At 40.5% G+C, this 22487-nt stretch overlaps 1 protein-coding gene across 8 annotated transcripts in view; it reads right to left on the reverse strand.

The window, feature by feature from the left end:
• FGGY (FGGY carbohydrate kinase domain containing) overlaps nucleotides 1–22487 on the reverse strand; it is a 559614-nt gene that overhangs the window by 503894 nt on the left and 33233 nt on the right. For all 8 annotated transcript variants that reach the window (XM_044002606.1, XM_044002608.1, XM_044002603.1 and 5 more), the window contains one exon: nucleotides 14945–15096. In XM_044002606.1, the coding sequence (XP_043858541.1) occupies nucleotides 14945–15096 (152 nt within the window). The remainder of the gene's footprint in view (nucleotides 1–14944; nucleotides 15097–22487) is intronic.

Genomic DNA, 22487 nt, shown 5'->3' on the forward strand with positions numbered 1-22487 from the left:
GTGCTATAAGCAATAATAAATGCAATGATCTTAGAAGAATATCAGTGGATTTGTATAAAATAATGAAGAGTAAAATGGGCAGAACCAAGAGAACTTTGTATACAGTGACTGCAATATTGTTTTAAGAACAACTCTGAACAAATAATTAATATTGGTTATTATAAATTAACTACAAAGGACATGTGAAGGAAGATACTCTCTGAATCCAGAGAAAGAACTGATAAATAGAAGTATAGAATGATTTTACATATATATAAATATATATATATGTGCATATATATACATATATATGTATAAGTGTGTGTGTATACACATATATACATATTTGTATGTAATAGAAGCCATGTCTAGGACAGTGGAGGAGAAAAGGGGGGGAAAGGTAAAAAATATATATTTGAATGATCACCTTTTTTTGTATGTGTGTATGGGGGCATAATGTGTGTTAAGTGACTTACCCAGGGTCACACAGCTAGTTAGTATCAAGTGTCTGGGGCTGCATTTGAACTCAGGTCCTCCTGAATCCGGGGCCTGTGCCTTTATCCACTGTGCCACCTCACTGTCCCCACTTTTTTTTATATATTTAAAAGGAATAGCAAGTTGTACAGAATAGATTTGCAGTTTCACATGCAATCATTTTTAAAAATTAAACTGTTATGGAAATGCTTATTTTATTCCATAAAGTAAAAATAAAATACATTTTTTAAAAAAGACAAAGAAGGGGTGGCTAGGTGGCGCAGTGGATAAAGCACAGGCCCTGGATTCAGGAGTTCCTGAGTTCAAATCCGGCCTCAGACACTTGACACTTACTAGCTGTGTGACCCTGGGCAAGTCACTTAACCCCATTGCCCCGTGTAAAAAAAAAAAAAACCCAAATGAGAGAGATGGAAGAAAAAGTGGAAAAAGAAATGAGAGAAATGAGAGTTACTCTGGAAAAAGAAGCACAAAAATTGACTGAAGAAAACAATTCCTTAAAAAATACAAGGGGGCAAATGGGAGAAAATAATAAAAAAACACTTATATGAAAAAAAAAAAAAGCAAAAAGCAAAAGAAAACCAACCCAGAAGATGGAAGCCCATTGGTATGGCCACCCACACACAACAGAGTAGAGTTGGCCCTGCCAATTCACTGGCTATGTCATCCTTAACAAGTCATTTCTCCTGAGCCTCCTTTGGACTTCTTATCTATGGAGGGATGGTGAAGAGATTGACCTATGAGATCATGGGCAAGTCATTAGAGAATTCTGGGCCTCAATTTCTTCATCTCTAACAATTCATTTAAGAATCCCATGAAGGAAAGATGGATGATGGGAAAAGGAGAAAACCTCTGAGAACCAATCCAGCTTTAAGTTCTATATATAGAGAGAGCGTCCTAAAGACCCATTATCTCATTATATTGACATGGTCTCCTATAAGAGTCTAAGTGCTTTGATATCAAAATAATATCCTATGGTAACATTACCCCATGTAGCCTATGTGTCATCTCTATATTCTATAAACACTTTCAAAACTGGACAGAAATATGCTAAGTGATGCTTCCCCCCCCCCCATTTTTTAAATCTAAAATCTTGCTAATGTTCTAGTTGAGGCAGCTTTGGTAGTGCAGTGCACAGATTGGGGGACTTGGAGTCAGGAAGCTCAAATGCCACCTACTATGTGAGATTTTTCCTGATTCTCCTATTCCCCTCCATCCAATCTCCTGGCTGCTAGTATTACCCCCTTTGATTACCTTCTGTTAAATTTGTATGGATTTTATGTATATTTATATTGCTGAACGAAAAAGCTTTTATTAAGCACTTACCCTGGTGCTAAGCACCAGGGATCCAAATACAAAGATTAAAGTCAGTCTCCACCCTTAAGGACCTTATGCTCAACTGGGGAAGAAATTACACAGGGGAGCGGTAGCAAGTGAGGGAAACTTTAGTTTGAAAAGTTATAGAGGGGCAGCTAGGTGGCACAGTGGATAAAGTATCGGCCCTGGATTCAGGAGGACCTGAGTTCAAATCCGGCCTCAGACACTTGATACTTACCAGCTGTATGACCCTGGGAAAGTCACTTAAGCCTCTTTGCCCCATCCCCCCCAAAAAAAGTCATAGGAATGGTGAATAGGGCTACATGGGAGTAGGCTGACACATTCCATCCAGGAACAATGGCAGAATTTATTTTTAGCATGCTTCATGGTTCCAAACTAAAGGTGAGAAAAGATAAGGACAGCAAGGTATTAGTAAAGTTGTGAAGGAGATGGCCAGAAGATAGGGAGTAAGGGAAAATAATATGGTAAAGAAAAAAATATCCCAGGCTATGGAGTAGAAAGACCTAGGTTCAAAGCTTCCCTTTAGAACTCCCTGTGTGACCTAGGGCAAGTCACTTTGCTTCAGTGAGCCTCAGTTTCTTCATGTATAAAATGAAAGGGTTGGATTAGATCAGACATTTTAATCCTTTTTGTGCCATAGATTCCTTTGGCAGGCTGGTGAAGCCTATGGGCCCTATCTCATAATTTTAAAAAATGAATTAAATAAATTGTATAGGATTACCAAAGAAATTAATTACATTAAAATAGGCATACTATTTTAAAGAACCAAATTCAGGGATCCCAGATTTAGGACCCTTGGATATAATGGTCCCTGAGGTCCCCTTCAGTTCTAGGTCTATGTATTTATGATTGATTCTGAGCATGACAGTTTGGTTTTTCCTGAAACTGGTCCTAGAGAAGCAAACAGCAATAAACCCAGGAGGGTCAGAGGGGTCAGGACTTAAGTTTCTGCAAAGAAGGAATATGTTGCACATTTTGTCTCTAGCTATGGGCCCAACCCTCCCTCCTTGTTTTTGTCTTCAAATCCCTAGTAACTAGTATAGTGTTAGACACATAATAAATACCCATCGTCTGATTGACACTTACCCTCTGCTTTTATTAATGTATGGAACCCTTTGAGAGGACATTCCCTCCAACAATGCAGATTACTACCTGCCCTGTACCTTCAGTCAGAGTCATTCGAGGTGGTGACTGGGGTGGCAGTATGTGGCAGAGGCAAAGCATGAACTTGATCTTCCTCACTCTCACTATAACCACTAATTCATGTTGCCTACCTGAGTTTGTGTGTGTGTGTACACACACACACATAAATATGTGTATATATACATATATGTGTGCATGTTTGCATGTATGTTTATATGTATGCATATACAGAGAGAGAGAAAAAGTTTTCTCCCAATAGGATGAAATATTTTTGTGGGGAGGGGACATAATTCTTCTTTGTATCCCTAGCACAGTGTCTGGTAGACAGTAGGTGCTTATAAGTTGCCTGCTGAATTGAATCTCCTGTCGTTCTATGAAATGGGTCACTGTCCAGAGCTGAAATATTGGTTTAAAAGGGAGAACTTTATGAGACAAGGAAATATGACTATGAGGGAGCCCTGATGTCATTATAAAAAAAGGCAGAGACTGACCGAGTGGTCAGAAGAACCAGGATCTAAGCCCAACTCCATTCCTGGTTTGCTGCGTGTGACTTTTAGCAGTTCATGGTTCCGTGAGCACAGATTGGAGGAAATGGGCAAATTTAACCAGTAAAGGCAGAAATTTCATGGAGCTGAGTTCAAGTATTTGAAGGTCATGAAGAAATGGGGTTAGTATTGTTCTGCTTGACTCCAGAACCAAGAATAATGAGGGGAAGCTGAAAGAGGTGGATTTAGGTTCAATTCAAGGGAACATGTAGAGACAGAGCCATCACAGTGTCATGGCTTGCCTAGAAAGACTCGTAATGGTGGAGGTCTTCCAAAAGATAGATGACCTCCTGTTGGAGATTGGGTAGAGGGGGTTCTTAGTTCCAGGACTGGACTAGAAGTTTACTGAGTTCCCTTCCAATTCTGAGGTTCTCTGACCTTACCTTCTCTACCTCAGTTTCCTCACTGTACACTGAGAGGGTTGTACTTTTCACTCATGCCCCCACCTTCTCTGCCCACCTAAATGCTACCTTTTATTTTAAGGTCCAACTAAATTCTCCCTTCCTCTGTTAATGACTTCCTCAAGTAAACAATCTAATGGATCTCTCTGGACTTCTACTGCAGGTAAAAAGCAATATCATACTACTCAATATCATTCCATACTGTCTTGGATCATCTTCACATCATCTCAAGATGTCAGTCTTAGCTCCTGAGTGAGATCATGGAGTTGAGAAGCAGCATAATATAATGTAGTCAGGAAGATCTGGTAGGTAAGGTAGTGAAAACATCACCCTTATTCAAAATATCACTGGGCCTCAAAGAGTTGACATGGGATGCCCTAAGTCACGCAGGTCTACTAAGTTGTGACACTAGGTCTTCTAAATCCAAGACATGATTTCCCACTACTGACAATCTCATGGTTATTTTAGTGACCTCATCAATAAGAATGATTGGACGGATCAGTTAATAGGCATTTATTAAGCACCTACTTTGTTTGAGGCACTGTGCTAAGCCTTTGGGATATAAAGAAAGGTCACAACAATTCCCCCCTCAAGGACCTTGAATTCTAATGGAGGTCCAGATCTGTGATTCCGTTGCTGTGAAGGAATCCCAGTATGAGAATGTTTTCTATAAATGCAGATTGGAAACTGCTCTGTAACCTAGAATATCACAGACCTAGAGTAGTAAGGTAATTTAGGGACCCTTTAGTCTAACCTCTAATTTTACAATTGAGAAAGCCAGGCTCTAGAGAAGCTAAGCAGCTTGCCCAGGGTCACATACCAGAGGTAGGAATTGACTCCAAAGCCATTGCTTTTCCCATTGGACCACACATTAGTAGAAAGCTGTGGAGGGTATTGAAAGGTTAAGAGATTTGTCATGATCCCACAGCTCTGAAACCCAGGGTCCAAAGGCAATGCTTTATCCCAGGTCTTCCTTGATTCCAAAGTCAGCTTTCTAACTAACACGCCATCCTGCTATTTACAAGCACAGCTCCATGAAACAGATGGAAAGCGATTAGAGCCATTTTGTTTAGCCCCAGAAAGCAGAATTGGGGACATTGGATGCTCTCTTCTCTCTCAACATCTTTTCTCCCAACATGTTCTCTCCCAATATTTTCTCTCCCAATATTGGCCAGTTATGAGACCATTGGGAATGGGTGGAACTTCCAAAGAGGCTAATTATGTCTTGATGTAAGGTTGCAGCCCATCAATTAATGTTATTAAAAGTCAAATGGACTTCTCAGGCAGTGGCTTACCCTTCCCTGGAGGTCTTCAAACGTGGCTGGGAACCAGAGGTTCCAATTTAGGTCCAGATTGATTAAGTCCTTTGAGCCCTCTCATATTTCTGATTCTCTGTGATTTTAGAGTTATCTAAATTGCCTTGACTGGAGTAATATGGATATAGGGCTGCTGGTACTGAAATGGGTACAAGATTGGAGACAGACAATTCAACATGCTCCATGAACTCATTGAATTAAAATTCTGCCCCTAGTGCAGATGCATCCCATATGTGCTCCTCATTCTATCAGACTTTTGTCTCTTTCCTCCCATTAAGTTCACAACAGGGTGTCCATCCAACTGATGGAAGCCTTCCTTTTGTTCACCTTACATTGCAAGGATCCCAGCAGACCATTCTGGCTCTCTACTTGTCATTCCTTACACTCATCATGTGGCCAGCCCATCATCTCTTCCCATCATACATTTTCCAGATGACATCTTTTCTCTGATTCTTCTTCAGCGTTCCCCTCATTTCACAGCCTGCTCACACCCACCATGTACATATGGAAGCATTAAAATGGTCCATCCCACCTTTGCTTGATTCTGTATTTAGCAGTAACATATTTTCAGCAAACATCAGAAATAGAATAGAGCAAAAGGAAATTGGGTGGGTGGGTGGGTGGAGGGAAGTGTTACATAAGGAAGGTGAGTGAGAGGATGCTAAATGGAACACTCATCAAAGACAGATGCTTAGGACAGAAGCATCCCGTGGTCTTTGGGGCTCTGTGATAAAGGATAAAAAAACTAAGGAAGGAAATGAGGATGGCGCGCTACCACGAGTGAGCAGTAAAATCATAGATTTAGACCCGGAAGGCATATAAGAAATCATCTGGTCCAGAAGTTCTTAACTTGAGATCCATGAATTTTTAAAAATGTTTTGATAACTCTCTCACCCCACAAATCCAATCTGGCCCAGGCCTGCTGATTCCACCTCTGCAGCATCTCTCAAATGTTCCTTCTTTTCTCCTCTGACACAGCCACCTCATTGGAATAGGCTCTCATTCCCTCCCACCTGGACCACGGCAATAGATGCTGGAGAGGGGTGTCTGCCTGCCTCGTCTCTCCCCACTCCAGTCGATCCTCCATTCAGCTGTCAAGGTGATCTTCCTGAGGTGCGGGGCTGACCATGGAAGCTCCTACTCAATAAACTCCAGTGCTTCCCTCTTACCTCCAGGAGCAAATACAGAATGCTTTTTGGTTTTCAAGGTCAGTCCTAGGGGCAGCTAGGTGGCACAGTGGATAAAGCACCAGCCCTGGATTCAGGAGGACCTGAGTTCAAATCTGATCTCAGACACTTGACATTTACTAGCTGTGTGACCCCGGGCAAGTCACTTAACCCTCTTTGCCCCACAAAAAAAAAAAAGTCAGTCCTAACCCAGGCTTCTCCCACCTTCCCAATTTTCTTACACTTCCTTAGCCAACACAGACTATTCAATGCAGTGACACAGACCCCCTGACTGTTCCACAAACAAGACCCTCCATCTCTCAGCTCTGGGCATTTTCTGTGACTGTTCCCCATCCCCAGGACACTTTCCTCATCTTCACCTACTGATCTCCCTGGCTTTTCTTAAATTCCAACCCAAATTCCACATTCTACAGAAAGCCTTCCCTAACCCCTGTGAGAAACTAATTATTAGTCATGGATTTCTTGTGGGGACCCAGAGATCAGTTTCTCAGTGGTTTCTCCCCCTCACTCTAGAAAGTCCAGTTCTTCTTAATCCAGGACAAAACCAAGGGAGAGGGAGGGGGAGGAAAAAGAGAGGGCAAGAGGGAGGGGGAGAGGAACTGAATGAGGAAGGGGAGGGGAGAGGGAAAGGGAGGGAGAGAAAGAGGAAGAATAACTCCTTCCAGGATTATTAGGATTGGTTTGGGGCATGCACCCAAGGGCATTATGTCAACATACACAAAGCATACTTTTCTCACTGAAAAAAGAATACCTTTAATGTTCTTTCATGGCATCATTAATTTAATAGTACACAATACTCATCCTTTACTGCTTCATTGTGCTCTCTGGACCCTGAGATCTCTAAGGCTATGCCCAAGCTTGGGCAGTTTCTACCATATACAAGTTACAAGCATATATCCTTAGTTCTCATCACATTGCTTGGTACATAGTAGGAGCTTTATGAAAGTTTACAGACTGGTGTAACAATTGAAATGCCGCCACCTGCTGGAGACTTACTGTAGGACGCTCCGCCATGAGGAGAAGGCATCTGAAGGCAAGACATGTGGCTCTTTGGTGTCAGGAAGTGACATTTGCATGTGGGAGGAAGAGGGGGCAGGGCTGGCGCTCTCGGGCGCTCTCTCATGTGGACTCTGGCGGGGAGCAGAGTGAAAGATGTGCTCTCCCTTTGATAGATAGATGAATCTAGGCCTTTCTCTCTTTACCAAATTCTTATTCTCCTTAATAAATGCTTAAAAGTCTAACTCTTGCTAAAGCTTATAATTTATTGGCGACCACTCATTAGATATTTTAGACAGTTTAGCTAGAATTTTAGCCCCTTACACTGGCAAATCCAATAACATGACAATAAAATGAAGCACATTAAGTTGTGGTGAGAAAGAAGTATGGGAATGTTGTTTTTACATCTAATCACCAGCAACTGGGACTTTAAACACCAAATCTCTGCTTTCTCCTCAGTTTCCTTTGCCTCGATTATCTTCTCTCCTAGGAAATCCAGCCTTATCTGAATACTTGGGGAAAGCAACAAAGAGAAGATTGTTACCTGAGGTTCCAACAGGAATCCTGAGCTCTTATCAAGCTTGGCCTAAAAATCCCCTGTGAGCAAAATTGGTCTGGGAAGGCCAACTCTGCTGAATTTCTTTGTCTGATTGCCACCCTATGCTCCTAGAATGAAAGGGCTTTTACACATCTGCACATAGATGTATGTGTGTGTGTGTGTATGTGTGTATATATATACACATACACACATATGCATATGTATATGTGTATGTGAATATATATAACATATTATATGAGATCACATATATGTAATATAATATATTGTATATTGTATATGTATCATATATTATATCATAATATGATACTATTGTATATCTATGTGTGTTACATAGAACATATGTAGTTAATGTTTATCATATCTAATACATATTAAGAATGAGAAAGAAAGGATATGTAAGAGAAAAGGGAGAGAGAAGAAAGACAAAAAGAAGATAGAGAAGATAAAGAAAAGAGAGATAGGAAAGAAAGAGGGAGAAAGAAAAGAGAGACAGAGAAGAGAAAGGGACAGGAGAGAAAGATAGAAGACAGACTGGAGAGAGAAGACAGACTGAAGAAAGAGAGGAGAGAGCATAGTGGTACCTGTATACTTATTATCTTTCAATCTATTTATCTGTCATCTAATTGGTAGAGAAAAAAGAGTAAAATGGCCACAATTTTCTGAGTTGCTCTAGTAAATGAAGAAGTTCAGGGATTCATTAATTCACTTAAGAAGCATTTATTAAAAGCCTACAATGTCTGGTGACTGTGACAATTCTGGGGCTGCAAAGGCAAAAATAACACTGTCTTTACTCCCAATGACTTAAGTTCTACTTGGAGCACGGTAGGAAGGAGTGGAAGTCAACACGTGCACAAAAATACGTAAATATGGAATATATGCAAAGTAAACTGAAGGTAACATCAGGGTATGGGGGAAGGTGCTACTAATTGAGGGGAGGTGACATTTGAGGTGATCCTCAAAGGCTCCTAAGAGGCAGAGAAGAAGGGCATATCTGGCATGAGGGAGAGCTTATGCAAAGATAGGGAGATGGGAAATGGAATTTCATATAAGGGAAAAAGGCCAGGAGGCTCTTTTGACTGGAAAGTAGAGGGAGGGAAGGCAAATGGAGTATAGTAGCCTCTTTTATATAAACTAGGAAACATTTTTAATTATTCACTCAAATATTCTTTTTTTCTTTGACCATTTATCATTTATTTAGAATTTTATTTTTCCCCAATTATATGTAAAAACAATTTTAACATCCATTTTGAAAACTTTGGGTTGTAAGATCTATGGGAGTAGGATATGGTCATTGAAGCCAGTGGATGAAATCTTGCTTCAAATTAACAAGTTCTTCTGCTCCCTAACTCAGGAATGTTGGTTACTCTTCCAGTAGACACAACAACCAAAGACTCTAAAAGATCACAAGAATTTCCTAACAAGTCAAACTTGTCCCCTTTTCCAAAATGGGAAGAGAAGCTGGAAGGGGGCTTAGAGGCCAACTCCCTATAATTTGGCAAATGTGGAAAATGAGGCCCAGGAAAATGACATTTGCCCAAAATGGCAGAGGAAGGGAGTCTCAGAGGTTGTACTTGAGCGCAGGTCCACTGATTTCAGTACTGCTGCCCTTTCTATCCTGCCAGGGACTGGTTAAACATTTTCTTCATTGATTAAGCAGAATCTATGGACTCTAAACCAGTTGATTCTAGAATCTTTTTAAAGAACAATGAGCAAATCTTAAACAATGAAATGACAAGATCCTAGTTGTGCTGACAATAGGGGAAAAAAAGAGTACATGAGTTAAAAGATGGATATGAGTGTCTCTTTGCCACTCCTGCAAGCCATGTTAATTATCTTCCATTAACATTAAGCTGTCAGGGTCTGCTTGAGTCAGTTAGCTCTAATGACCTTCCTCAGTCTGCACCTTGTTACTCTCCCATGTTTCATGTTTAGGGGGAGAGAAGACTTCAGCTGCTCAAAACTGACAGAACTTAATTTACATTTGGCCTTCATTAGTAAGGGAACAAGAATCATTGAGACCAAATGGAAAAGCCAGACTCATGGGGGTTATGAAAAATTCACATAGCGTTTTTCCTTTTATCTGACAGTTCTGATTAAGGAAACATCCATCAACCTGAGACACATAGATCTTAAGTATAAGGGACGCACTTAAAATTCTATACTGCAAGACAAGACCCAAGGGCCAGAGTGTCTCTCTCTAGAGAAAGGCTAAATTGGTCTTAGAAAGTCTACATGTCTTCTTAGCAGCCTGAACTGGACATCTGGGCCAGTGACCTTTGATATCTGACTTCTAGAAACTAGAGGGCAATGAACCACATTGGGAGTAAAGTGTGTTGGCTATCCCACCGCACTCAGGACAGCCAAATGTACATTCTGGTCCTGAATATGCCATGAAATAAATGTCAAAAGCACGTTACTTCTTTGTCTCCAGCTTTTCCATTTATAGGGGAAGCAAAGTGGACTATAAAGGCAGATTGACATAACAGAAAGAACACTAGACTTGAGCCCTATCTCTAAGATGAGCTGTGTTCCTTTGTGCAGGAAACCTTTCCTAAATGCCTTAACTCCAGTGTCTTCTTTCTGTTGATTATTTTCAACTTATCCTGTATATGATAGATAGATAGATAGATAGATAGATAGATAGATAGATAGATAGATAGAAAGATGGGTAGATGAGATGATAGATAGATAGATAGATAGATAGATAGATAGATAGATAGATAGATAGATAGATGGGTAGATGAGATGATAGAGGATTGATAGAGATAGATGAGATGATAGAGATGATAGATAGATAGAAACACACATATGTGTATGTATATATGTATGTTGATATGTATATGTTTTCTCTCCTTTTAGATTATGAGCTCCTTGAGGGCAGGGACTGTTTTTGACTTTCATTATACCTCCAGTTTAGTACAGTGCCTGGCATATAGTAAATACTTGTTGACTTGAATTTATTGTGTAATTTTGAGTAGGTCCCTTCTCTCTTCCCAGGTCTGTTGCTTCTCCTATAAAATCAGCTTATCAGTATACTTGCTATTTATCTCACAGGGTTGTTGTTCCAGCAATCTGGAACAATATTATAGAAATGTGAGTTCTGAAAATGTTGTAGAAATGTGAGTTTTTGGGTAAGAAAGACTGGTATTTCCCGGCAGAGCCCTTTTCAAGATAAGATAATAGAATGTTAGATTTGGGAGGAATCTTGGTAGCCATCACAACTGACTTTTCATAAAGAGAAACAGTGGCTTCTATATACATGGTATGTGCCCCGTGGAAGCTCTTGGAGAATAAAGACTGGTTCACATTTGCCTGTGTCATCATTACCTGTAACATAGTAGACTAGAAGGTTTGTTCTTCAGCAAAGGAGAATTGGGTTAAAATGGGCCTTGAATATTGACTTAGCCAAATGGAAAGGATGCTTGCTTTGGAATCAGAGGAACTGGGTTCAAATATCAGCACCACTAACTTGATGCCTGTGTGACCTTGGACAAGTCATTTAACTTCTCATCACCTCAGTTTCCTTTTCTGTAAAATGAGTGGGTTGGACTAAAGGGAGCTCTGAGGTCTCCCCTAGTTCTAAATCCATAATCAAACGCATCCCTCAGTAAGGCTCTTTCTAGCTTTGTGATCCCAAGTCTTGAGCAATTTTCCAAGAGTCCTACACTAACTTACAAATGTCCTTTGATCTCCATCAATAGAAGGATTTTCCATGGCAATGAATTCATAGATCCTTGATGTATTGATGAAGTTGTTTTCAATACCTGTCCCAACGTAGGTACTTAAGGAACTTTTCATCTGAAGAAAGGATAGCTTAAAGGAAACGTCAGAAGCATCTTAAATATTGACGTAAAAGTAGAAGGGACCTTGGAAATCCCCTAGTCTGATTCTCCCATTTTACAAATGATAAAATTGAGGGCCAGAGAAGGGAAGTAACTGGTCCAAAGTCAAAAAGTCATTAAATGATAGAATTAGGATTTGAATCCAGAAGTATTAACCCCAAATACAATGGCTTTTCTAATATTCCACTGACCCTATTATAATGAAAAAAATAAATAAATAAATCTGAGAAATTTAGATTGGATGCTACTTTGGGTTTGTTAAAAGCAAAAAAAAGTGGACCATTCAAGAAAATTACCCTCTATTATAATAGAGAACACAGATTTCAGAAATTTCCATTTTATAGATGAGAGCATCTAGGTGGTGCAGCAGACAGAATTACAGTCCTGGAGTCAGAAGGACACGCATTCAAATCTGTCCTCAGTTACTAGCTGTATGACCCTGGGTAAGTCACTTAATCATGTTTGCCTCAGTTCCTCATCTATAAAATGGGAACAGACTAGAGAAGAAAATGGAAAAGCACTCCATTATCTTTGCCAAGAAAATCCCAAATGGGCACATGAAGAATCAGACATGACTGAAATGAACAAACAATAAACATTATAATTTTATAGATGCCAGCAAGATGAAAAGGTTTGCCTGAGGTCACAGGGGTGGTAAGTGATGATCAGACTTTGAACTCAGGTCCACTAGTGCCAAAGCCAGTGCTCTATATAGAGTATGACTTCACAGAGATTATTTATAATAATAATTGCTATCATTTATAAAACATTTTAAGGTTTAAAAGTACTAGGCCTAAAGTCAGGAACACCTCGGTTCAAATTTAGCCTCAGACACATACTAACTGTGTGACCCAAGTCATTTAACTCTGCCTCAATTTCCTCATCTGCCAAAGGAACTGGAGAAGGAAATGGCAAACTGATCCTCTATCTTTGCCAAGAAAACCCCCCAAAAGGGTCACAGAATTGGCCATGACTGAAAAATAACTAAACAATAACAACTACATATATTATTTCATTCCTCAAAATGATGATGGGAATTAGGTGCCATTTTATAGATAAATAATCTGAAGCTGAGAGACTTGTCCAGGGTCACACAGCCATTAAATGGCAGGATTCAAACTCAAGTCTTCCTGACTCCAGAGTCAGTATTCTATCCACTAGAGCACCTAGCAGCCCCTAATTACAGGCTAGCCCAGTGATCAGACAAATACATAAACACGATACAAGAAAACACGTGGCTTGCTCGGGAGAGTACAGTTAAAATGTCGTCCAGATCCTGGGGGAAAGCTTTTTAACCACTTGGGGGAAGCAAAGAATGTTGCCTGGAGAGGCCATTTGGGTTGAGTAGGAAGTCACTAGGCAGAAGATCCTTATTTATATGCTTCAGAGGAAATCTGGATCTTATTAAGTTCACATATTAATTTCAGGGAAGCTACAAATCTCCTTTGAGGATCATATACAATGAGGACATGTTTAGCATCTTATTCAATTACAGAAGATCCTGGGAAAATGTTGACATAAGGATGTAACGAGGAGGGCTTGAGATAATTCTAACATATTGATACAGTGCCTTGACAATTTACAAAGTGCGTTCCATCTCAAGAGGCAGACAGTACAAACATTTTGTCACAGTGGGGAACTGCCCCCATTTTTAACTGTGGTAGCAAAGTCCTAGGGGGTTATTTGAAGCACATCGAGGTTAAGGGACTTGCCCAGGGTCCCACAGCTTCTAAGGGTCAGAGGTAGGATTTGAACCCAGATCTACCTGACTTCAAGCCTAGCACTTAGACTAGTCTTTGAATCAGAGACTTGGTAAGTTACATGTACTTGGGCACTTAATTGTTCTCTAGCTGTCTTATTCATATTAATTTGTCACCTCAGCTAAATTGGAAGAACCTTAAAGGCAGGACCATGTCTTATACTTCTGTGTATTAGAAAAGGGGAGAGGGAAGGGGAAAGGAAAGAAGGAAGGGGAAGGGAGGTAAGGTGAGATCTTCCCTGGCAACTTTGCTGTGCATTGAGGGCCACCTTTGTGATTGCAGGGCCTTGACTGATGGAGAGCCCCAGTCAATCCAGATACCAGCTGGAGAACCAGTCTTGACTCGGGAGGGCACTGGGCCTCTTACAATGTACTATGTGACCAACTGACCAAATATTGAGACAGCTCTGGATCCTAGAGTTTAAGGAGGTCACATTTCCCATCCCAACCAACCTAAGGTGAAATACAGAATCATTGTTTTGAGCTGAAAGAGATTTTAAATATAATCTTATTATAACTTACAATTATATATTAACACCTTAGAACCTGCAAACGCTTTATAGACTTTACAAGCATGTTATCTTATTTGAGTCTCACACAGGGAATAATGGTATAAATATCACCATTTTACAGATAAGTTTCAGAGAAGGCAAGTGACTTGCCTATGGTCATCTACCTAGAAAGTATCAGGGATAGGATTTGAACCCAGGTCCTTCCTGGTCCCAAGTTTATCACTGTTATAGCCAATTGTCTCAATGTTTCCTCCCCTATCCCCACTCTCCTCTATCCTCTTTGAAACACACACACTTTTCAGAAGAGGAAACTGAAGGTCAGAGAGACATAATAAACTGCATAATAATCAAGGGAAGGCTGAGATTAGAACTCAGGACTTGTGGACTCCAACGTTCCTCCCAGTTCACCAAGCTCTGGGATTGTCTTCTTTTTCCCTTAGATTTTTGGCTGATGGAGTAATTGAAATCGCAACCTAGCTAGCACTTTATAGCCAGGACATGAATCATACCAGGCACTACTCATTAGGTAGGTTCTCAGCTCTCTAGACCACCTAGGGATTTCCAAGCCTGTTGGGTTTCTCGGGGACTTGAACTTTCTCACTCATCCATCTCTAATGGGATCCATTAAACTTGCATTTGCTGTACACTTCATTAAAAAGGTTGAATTCCCTGGAATTTTTTTTATATGCTACCAGGAAATGCTCTGGCCAAAGAAGACCAAATCATCTCAGACTGAGAAATGTAAATTCAAATGAGGTGAGGAGAGGAAAAGGATGTTAAGGTCAACAGAGGCAATGCTCTTGCCTTTATATAACCTTTGAGTTGAATTTGACTGTGCCACTCCCTTCTTCCAGACTCTCATAGTGGGTACTCACCTCCTTTAGCCAGAGAAGTTTAGGAGGCTGCATCTCCACCGACATCACCCCTCCTACAAATTTGAGAACTCGATGTCTGGTTCTGTTGATTCTCTCTACTTGGCTGGCTGCGCGGTGGTCCATCCACAAGATGATGTTTCTATTGGAGTCCCCTGATACAGGAGGAGAGACACAGTGACGATGAGAGATAGAGACGGGAGGGGAGGAAGGGTGGGGGGAAACGTAAGAGACAGCAACAAAGAGAAAAAACAAGCAGAAACAGAAAAGCTAGAGACACAAAGACAAAGAGAAACATGGGGAGAAAGAAATGAAGAGACAGAAAGAGGAAAATAGCTAAAAGACAGAAAGACAGAGACATAGTAGAGAGGCAGAGACACAGAGACAAATAGACAAGTAGAGACAAAGAAATAGTCAAAGATACAGAAACACAGAGGGGAAAGTTTGATGAAGAAAGAGAAGACAAGAAACAGAGCCAGAGACCCAGAGAGTACTTTTCACTACAACAGGAATTTGAGCACCTGTGTTTAATCAACCAAGTAACAAGCATTTAAGCCCCTAGCCTGTATCAGGCACTGTGCCAAGTGCTAGGGATACAAAGAAAAGAGGGAAAAAATCCCAAACCAGCAGCCCTGGCCCTCAGGAGTTCACACAATAATGGGGGAGACAGCATGTTTATAAACTTGTACCTAAACTATAAATCCAGAGTGGATTGAAGGTTCCCTCAGGGTAGAAGACAGAAGTATCTGTGCGGACCTACAAAAACCTTATGAAAAAGGTTTGGGTCTTCAAGGATTAGATTTGGGTTTTCAAGGAAGCCAGGGAAACTATGAATATGCGCTCAGAAGGGAGAGTGAGCATTCCAGGCATGGGGGACAGCCAGGGCAAAGGCATGGAGATGGGAGATGGAGATGATTGTGTGTGAGGAAGAGGAAGTAGAATAGTGCCATTGGACCATGTATAAACAGGGGAGACAAGCAGTGGTGTCAACCTCAGATAGGAAGTAACAGGGGCCAATAACCTATACAGCAGCATCTCTGTGGGCTGCAGATTAACTTAGTTTTAAAATTTCGTATTATCTGTTTCATAGTATTTTTATTTATTTTGTTAGAGATTTCTCAATGACATTTTAATTTTTTTTTAAGTGAGGCAATTGGGGTTAAGTGACTTGCCCAGGGTCACACAGCTAGTTAAGTGTTAAGTGTCTGAGGCCAGATTTGAACTCAGGTACTCCTGATTCCAGGGCCGGTGCTCTATCCACTGCGCCACCTAGCTGCCCCTCAATGACATTTTAATCTGGTTTGGGATGCACTTGGGAGTATTGTGGGTAAAATGCAGCCCAAGGGGGGTTCTCATAATACTTCTAGAATATGGTATAGCACTGGAGATGCCTGGCAATATTCGAGGTAAGGGGGCTCCAAAGGAAAAAAACAATAAAGTAATCGCTATTAAGGAATATAAACTCTAATAGAACAGTTACGACCTGACCCCAAGTAGTCATGAGGCAAACCAAGGTTTACTACAGGCAAGGCAGAAGTCTGAGGAACAGACTAAGGGGATTCACCTTCAGTTAGGGGAAAGAGGGTAGGCTTTCTGGGGGAGGAAACAATTGTATCAAGACCTGAAGGACTTCAATAGATGGAAAATGGAGAAGGAATGCATTCCAACCATATGGGATGGCCTAAATGAATACTCCAAGGTGGGAAGATGCAGGATGCAACTGGCAATGTGCAGAGTAGTTGCTTACTTGTTGTCTTCTCCATTAGACTGTGAACTCCTTGAAAGCAAGGACTGGTTTTTCCCTCTTTTTATCCCCAGCATTTAGCACAGTGCCAGACACATAGTAGGTGCTTACTAAATGCTTCTTAGCTGACTGACTGTTAGTTCAGTCAACAGGAAAAATATATTATATATTCTCCCATTTTATCCTCAAAACAGTCCCAGGGAGCAGCTAGGTGGTGCAGTGGATAGAGCACCGGCCCTGGAGTCAGGAGTACCTGAGTTCAAATCCAGCCTCGAAAACTTAACACATACTTACTAGTTGTGTGACCCTGGGCAAGTCACTTAACCCCAATTGCCTCACTAAAAAAAATAATAATAATAATAAAAACTAAACTAAAATAAAAAACCAGTCCCAGTAAATAGGTGCTATTATGATGCCCATTTTATAGATGAAAAAACTGAGGCCAGGTGAGAGGTTAAGTGATTTTCTCAGGGTTAGTCACATAGCTAGCATCTGAGGTTGCATTTGAACTCAGATCTTCCTGACTGTAGACCTAGAGCTCTATCCACTGTGTCTTCTGGCTTCCTTAAACTTGAAATGCATTGCCTCTTCACTTTTGCCTTAAAATCCCTAATTTGCTTCAAACCTCAGCTCAAGTGCTCACCTTCTACATTAGACCTTTCCTGTTACCCCAGCCACGAGTGCTTCCCCCACCCAAACTGCCTTATATTTACTTGGAATATATTTTGTATTAACTTATTTTGTCTTCCCCAAATACAATGCAAGCTTTCTACTTTGGGGTCCCCCATATCCAGTATGGTACCCAGTACTTAATAAATGCCTATTGACTAACTAATATTTGCACTGATATATTATGCCTATTAAATCTCATCTCATTGAATATGACTGAGAGAGAGAGAGAGAGAGAGAGAGAGAGAGAGAGAGAGAGAGAGAGAGAGAGAGAGAGAACACGAGAGCACCAGCCATTTCAGGCCTATAGCTATAAATTTCCAGCTGTTATGAGTGGACAGCCTTTCTATAGATTTATAAATGTCATGAGCAGTAAAAATGAAAGAATGATTGAGGGTCATAAATGCATTTTACTTAAAACTCATGTCCTACTTGGAGTATACTTACAGGCCCCCTAATCTAGCCCCAGGGATCATTCTGAGTTTAGCTAAAGGCATCTCCTCAGCTAAAAAATTATTCACAATCTACCAACATTATCATATTTGATGACTTAAAAAAACACAGCCCTTTTCCTTCCCTCTCTCGTGTTACTCTAGGAAAATTTGTTTTGGACAAGATTAAGGGATAATCTAAAGCTATCCAGTAATGATCTGGTGCCCTTATATTTGTCTTTTCGAATCAGGGTAAATACACACACACACACACACACACACACACACACACACACACACACACACACACTACTCATGGGGCAGCTAGGTGGTGCAGAGGATAGAGCATTGGCCCTGGACTCAATAAGACCTGATTTCAACTCTCACCTCAGACTAGCTGTGTGACCCTGGGCAAGTCACTTAACTCCAATTCTCTTAAACATCTGGGGCTCACTCCAGTTGTGCTGATATCTTGCCCCTGGACCCAGATGGCTCTGGAGGAGAGAGTGAGGTTGGTGACTTTGCACACCCTCACTTAAATCCAGTTCAATGCAAGTCATGACATTACCCTGATGTCATGGCTCTCTTTGAAAACAAAGGGCAAACAACAACATATATTTACACACATAAACACATGTGCACACACATTCACGTGTATGCATGCACACATATGCAAACACACATGCACACCCACACACACAGCCTAGACCTGCGATTTGACAAAATCAAACAATCTGAGAGTTGGCAGGGCCCTCAGTAGTCATCTAGTCCAAGTCATACCTGAAAAACAATGGCCTCTATAACCAAGCCAACCAATAGCCCCTCAGCCCCTGCTCAAGGAACTCCAAGAAGAGAGATCCCATCACATCTTTCAGTATTTCCATTCCCTTTGGGAAAGGTCTAATTGTTGGGGGAGCTACCCTTGGCCTCCACGCTAAATTGTCTTTCTTGCCACACCCCTGCCCCCTGTATTGTATCTAGTTCTGCCACTGAAGTACTCATTTGTCATGCCTAGTCAGTTATCAGCTGCCAATAAAATTTTTTAAAGAAACAGGGGCTGATATTCAAGCAATTAAGCCAGTTTTGTCCCTCACACCCTTGACTATCTTTGCAACTAAAAGCAGTGCCCAAAGCCATCTCCAAGAAGGGACAGAAAAACATAAATTGAAGAAAAGGACATTAAATCTAGAGCTAAAGACCAGAATACTGAGGTTTGACTCTCATCCCTGTCATGTCCTAGCTATGTGACCTTAGACAAGTCAGTGAACACTTCTGGTCTTCAATGTCCTTTATTAAATGAGAATTGTAATAAACACAATAGCTCCCTCAAGTAACAATGAAGATTGACGCAATGATAAAGCATCATTTACATCTATGTATGTATTTATGCATATACACATGTATACACACATGTATATGTAATACATATATATACTATCTATATGCATATATTTATGCATATGCCCAAAAATAGAAATAGATCTACATGTCCAGATATAGATAACTATATCTATAGATATCTTGATTGATATACCTCTCTATACATTTATATATAATATGTATGCATATGTAAATGTGGGTTTGTATATATATTTATACACATATTTATATCTATATTTATATCCATTTTCACCTCCATCTCTCATCTCCCAGTTCCTTTACTCTTTGGCTAATTAAAAAAAAAAAGAGAACTACTGGTATAACCCCTTTTTACAGAGTAGATTTGTTATTTGAACATTATGTGCACATGGAAGTTTGAAAAATCAACACAGACTATTTTGATTTATGACAGGGAGGGGATCTATGGGATGGTAGTTTCTGGAAATTGACAGTGGAGAAACAAGAAAACATCAATAAAACATAAAAATAAAAATCCAATCATTCTCATATACATTAGCAGAGCTCACTGTCTGCAGCATGGGTTTTTAACCTGGGTTCTGTGAAATTGTTTTTTTAGATAGATAGATAGACAGAGAGATCTGGTTTCCTTTGGAATCTCATTATTTTATTTTATGCATTTATAAACAATTCTGAGAAGGGGCCTAATAAGCTTCCCTAAACTGCCCAATGGATACGTGATGCGAAAATTGTTAAAAACCCCTGGTTTACAGGAACTCTACAAGAAATCCTCTAAAAATCTGAAGAATCCATTTCACAAATGATCACTTCAAATTTACATATTTTTCTAAGCAGTATGGGTAAAGTAAGAAGCAAGAAGTCCTTTTCAATCCCACTTCTGATTGATGCCAGCCATGAGACCCCAGGTGTGTTAATTAATACCACCAGTCAACTAAGACCATCGGTTAGCAGTTGCAGACCTTAATGGTAGAGGAAATTCCCACACATGGAGAGTCTAAAGCAAGGAAATCACAGGTCCTATCCTAATCCCATCCCACCCCCCAAAAAAGCATAGGGATGAGACATAGAAGAGATATCCCCAATTTAACAGGACATCATCCTCACCCTCCGGGATTTTTCAGTGTTTTTTTTTTTTAATTTCTCGGCCTGTGTTCTGAACTATTCTTTTAAGAAAAAATATGGCTGCATTTCCATATGACTGATTTTCTTTGTAATTTTAGATTATGTATTTGAAAACATATTTGTAAGAATGGGTCTGGGGGGGGGGTGCAGCTAGGTGGCCCTGGATTCAGGAGTACCTGAGTTCAAATCTAGCCTCAAACACTTGACACTTACTAGCTGTGTGACCCTAGGCAAGTCACTTAACCCTCGCCGCCCTGGAAAAAAAAATAAGCCTGCAGGATTCACCAGCCTGCCAAAAGGGGCAGCTAAGAACCCTTGCTTTAAAAAAATGAAAAAAAAAAACTGGCTAAGGATAAAGTCGAATTTCTTTATTCATTTTCTCTTATAATTTTCTAATTCCATGGGGCAGCTAGGTGGTGCAGTGGATAAAGCACTGGCCTTGGATTCAGGAGGACCTGAGTTCAAATCCAGCCTCAGACACTTGACACTCACTAGCTGTGTGACCCTGGGCAAGTCACTTAACCCTCATTGCCTACCAAAAAATAAATAAATTAAAATAAATTTTAAACATATAATTTTCTAATTCCTTTGTAGGAAAAAATAATAATAAACAGGAGTGTTAATCATCTCCACTGTCTTCTCCCTAGATTGAAATTGTAGGTAGAAAGGGGAACAACAATAGGGATTGGACCAGGAGTTCCATTAGTATGAAAAATTCTTGGAATGAAACTCCCTCTACCAACTCACATCAGTGTATCCTCTCCAACTGGAGTTTTAACAAGCTTTCTTGGACACTGAGCAGTCAGATGATTTCTCCAGCATTACAGAGGCAGCCACCAAGCCTGGGCCTTGAACCCTGTTCATTCTGGCTCCAAGGCTAGCTCTCTATGCATTATGCCACAAAGCAAAACAGGTTGGGGAGAATAAAAAGAAAGTCATGATTGACTGATACAATTATACTCACTGCTCCCTAAAAGCAAGGAAGGGATTGCAGAGTCAATTCTATGCCTACAATTGGGTAATTCATGGGCCCATTTATGGCTCTGTTCATATTTCCTTGTTTTCATGGAATAGTGCAACTGACAAGAACCTCATGAAGTCCAGTATATACAAAAGCATAGTCACCAGCGCCTATTTCTCAGCTCTCTCTTGCCACTGAGACACTTTCCTCCATTCCTCCCCCCACCAAGTGTTTCTTTGGAAACCACTTGATAATCTGCCCCACCCCCTTCTTCACACCTTGGTGCTTCAGTATTTCCTCTATCCTACCATGATGGATAGCTGAGCTTCAACAGGGATCAAAGGAACTCAGGCTCAGGGCTGGAAGGTCGAGGAAGCCTCTCAGTATAGGGCATGGCACCTACTGGGACTTGTTTATATATTTTGTTAGAGGGGGAAGGTAGCTATCATTGACCAACCACCTACTATGCACCTGGCACTGTGCCAACTGCTTTACAAATAGAACCCCATATTATCCTTGTAAGGATCCTGGGAGGCAGGTACTATTATCATCCCCATTTTACAAGTGAGGAAGGTAAGACAGGTGAAGTGACTCACACAGGACCACACAGCCAGTGTCTAGGTCAGGGTTTGAACTCAGTTTTCTGTGAACTACCCTGGGAACTGAACCAACATATGAAGAAAATGTGTTTCTGGTTTTAAAATACTTTTGAAGGAACACTATCAATAATAACAACATGACTAGCATTTATATAGCACTTAAGGTTTACAAAACACTTTTCAAATAGGAGTGCATTTGGGCTTCACAACTCTAGGAGATAGGGGCTATTTTTATTCCAATCTTACAAATGAGGAAACTGAGGTTATGCAGGTTAAATGACTTGTTTATGATCACATGGTATGTCTGATGGGAAATAATAGCAGCATATAGCAAGCTTTGCAAAGCACTTTATATATGGAATCTCATTGGATCTTCACCATAATAATTCTGGGAGGGAGATGCTGTTATTATCCTTATTTTACAAATGAGGAAACTGAAGATGAGAAAAGTTAATGCCTTGCCCAGGGTACCAAAGCTAGTAGATATATCTGAGGTAGGATTTGAACTCAGGTTTTCCTGACTCTAAGTCCAGCCTTCTATCCATGACACCACCTAGCTACCTTCACAACAGCTGTCCTGTCAGCTGACAGTCATTTGAAAGAACTGGGGCTGTGTAGCCTGGAGAAGATGGGACATAGGGGGAATGAAAGTTCTTATGTA

This window comes from Dromiciops gliroides, chromosome 4, assembly GCF_019393635.1.
Source record: "Dromiciops gliroides isolate mDroGli1 chromosome 4, mDroGli1.pri, whole genome shotgun sequence".
Classification (NCBI taxonomy): domain Eukaryota; kingdom Metazoa; phylum Chordata; class Mammalia; order Microbiotheria; family Microbiotheriidae; genus Dromiciops; species Dromiciops gliroides.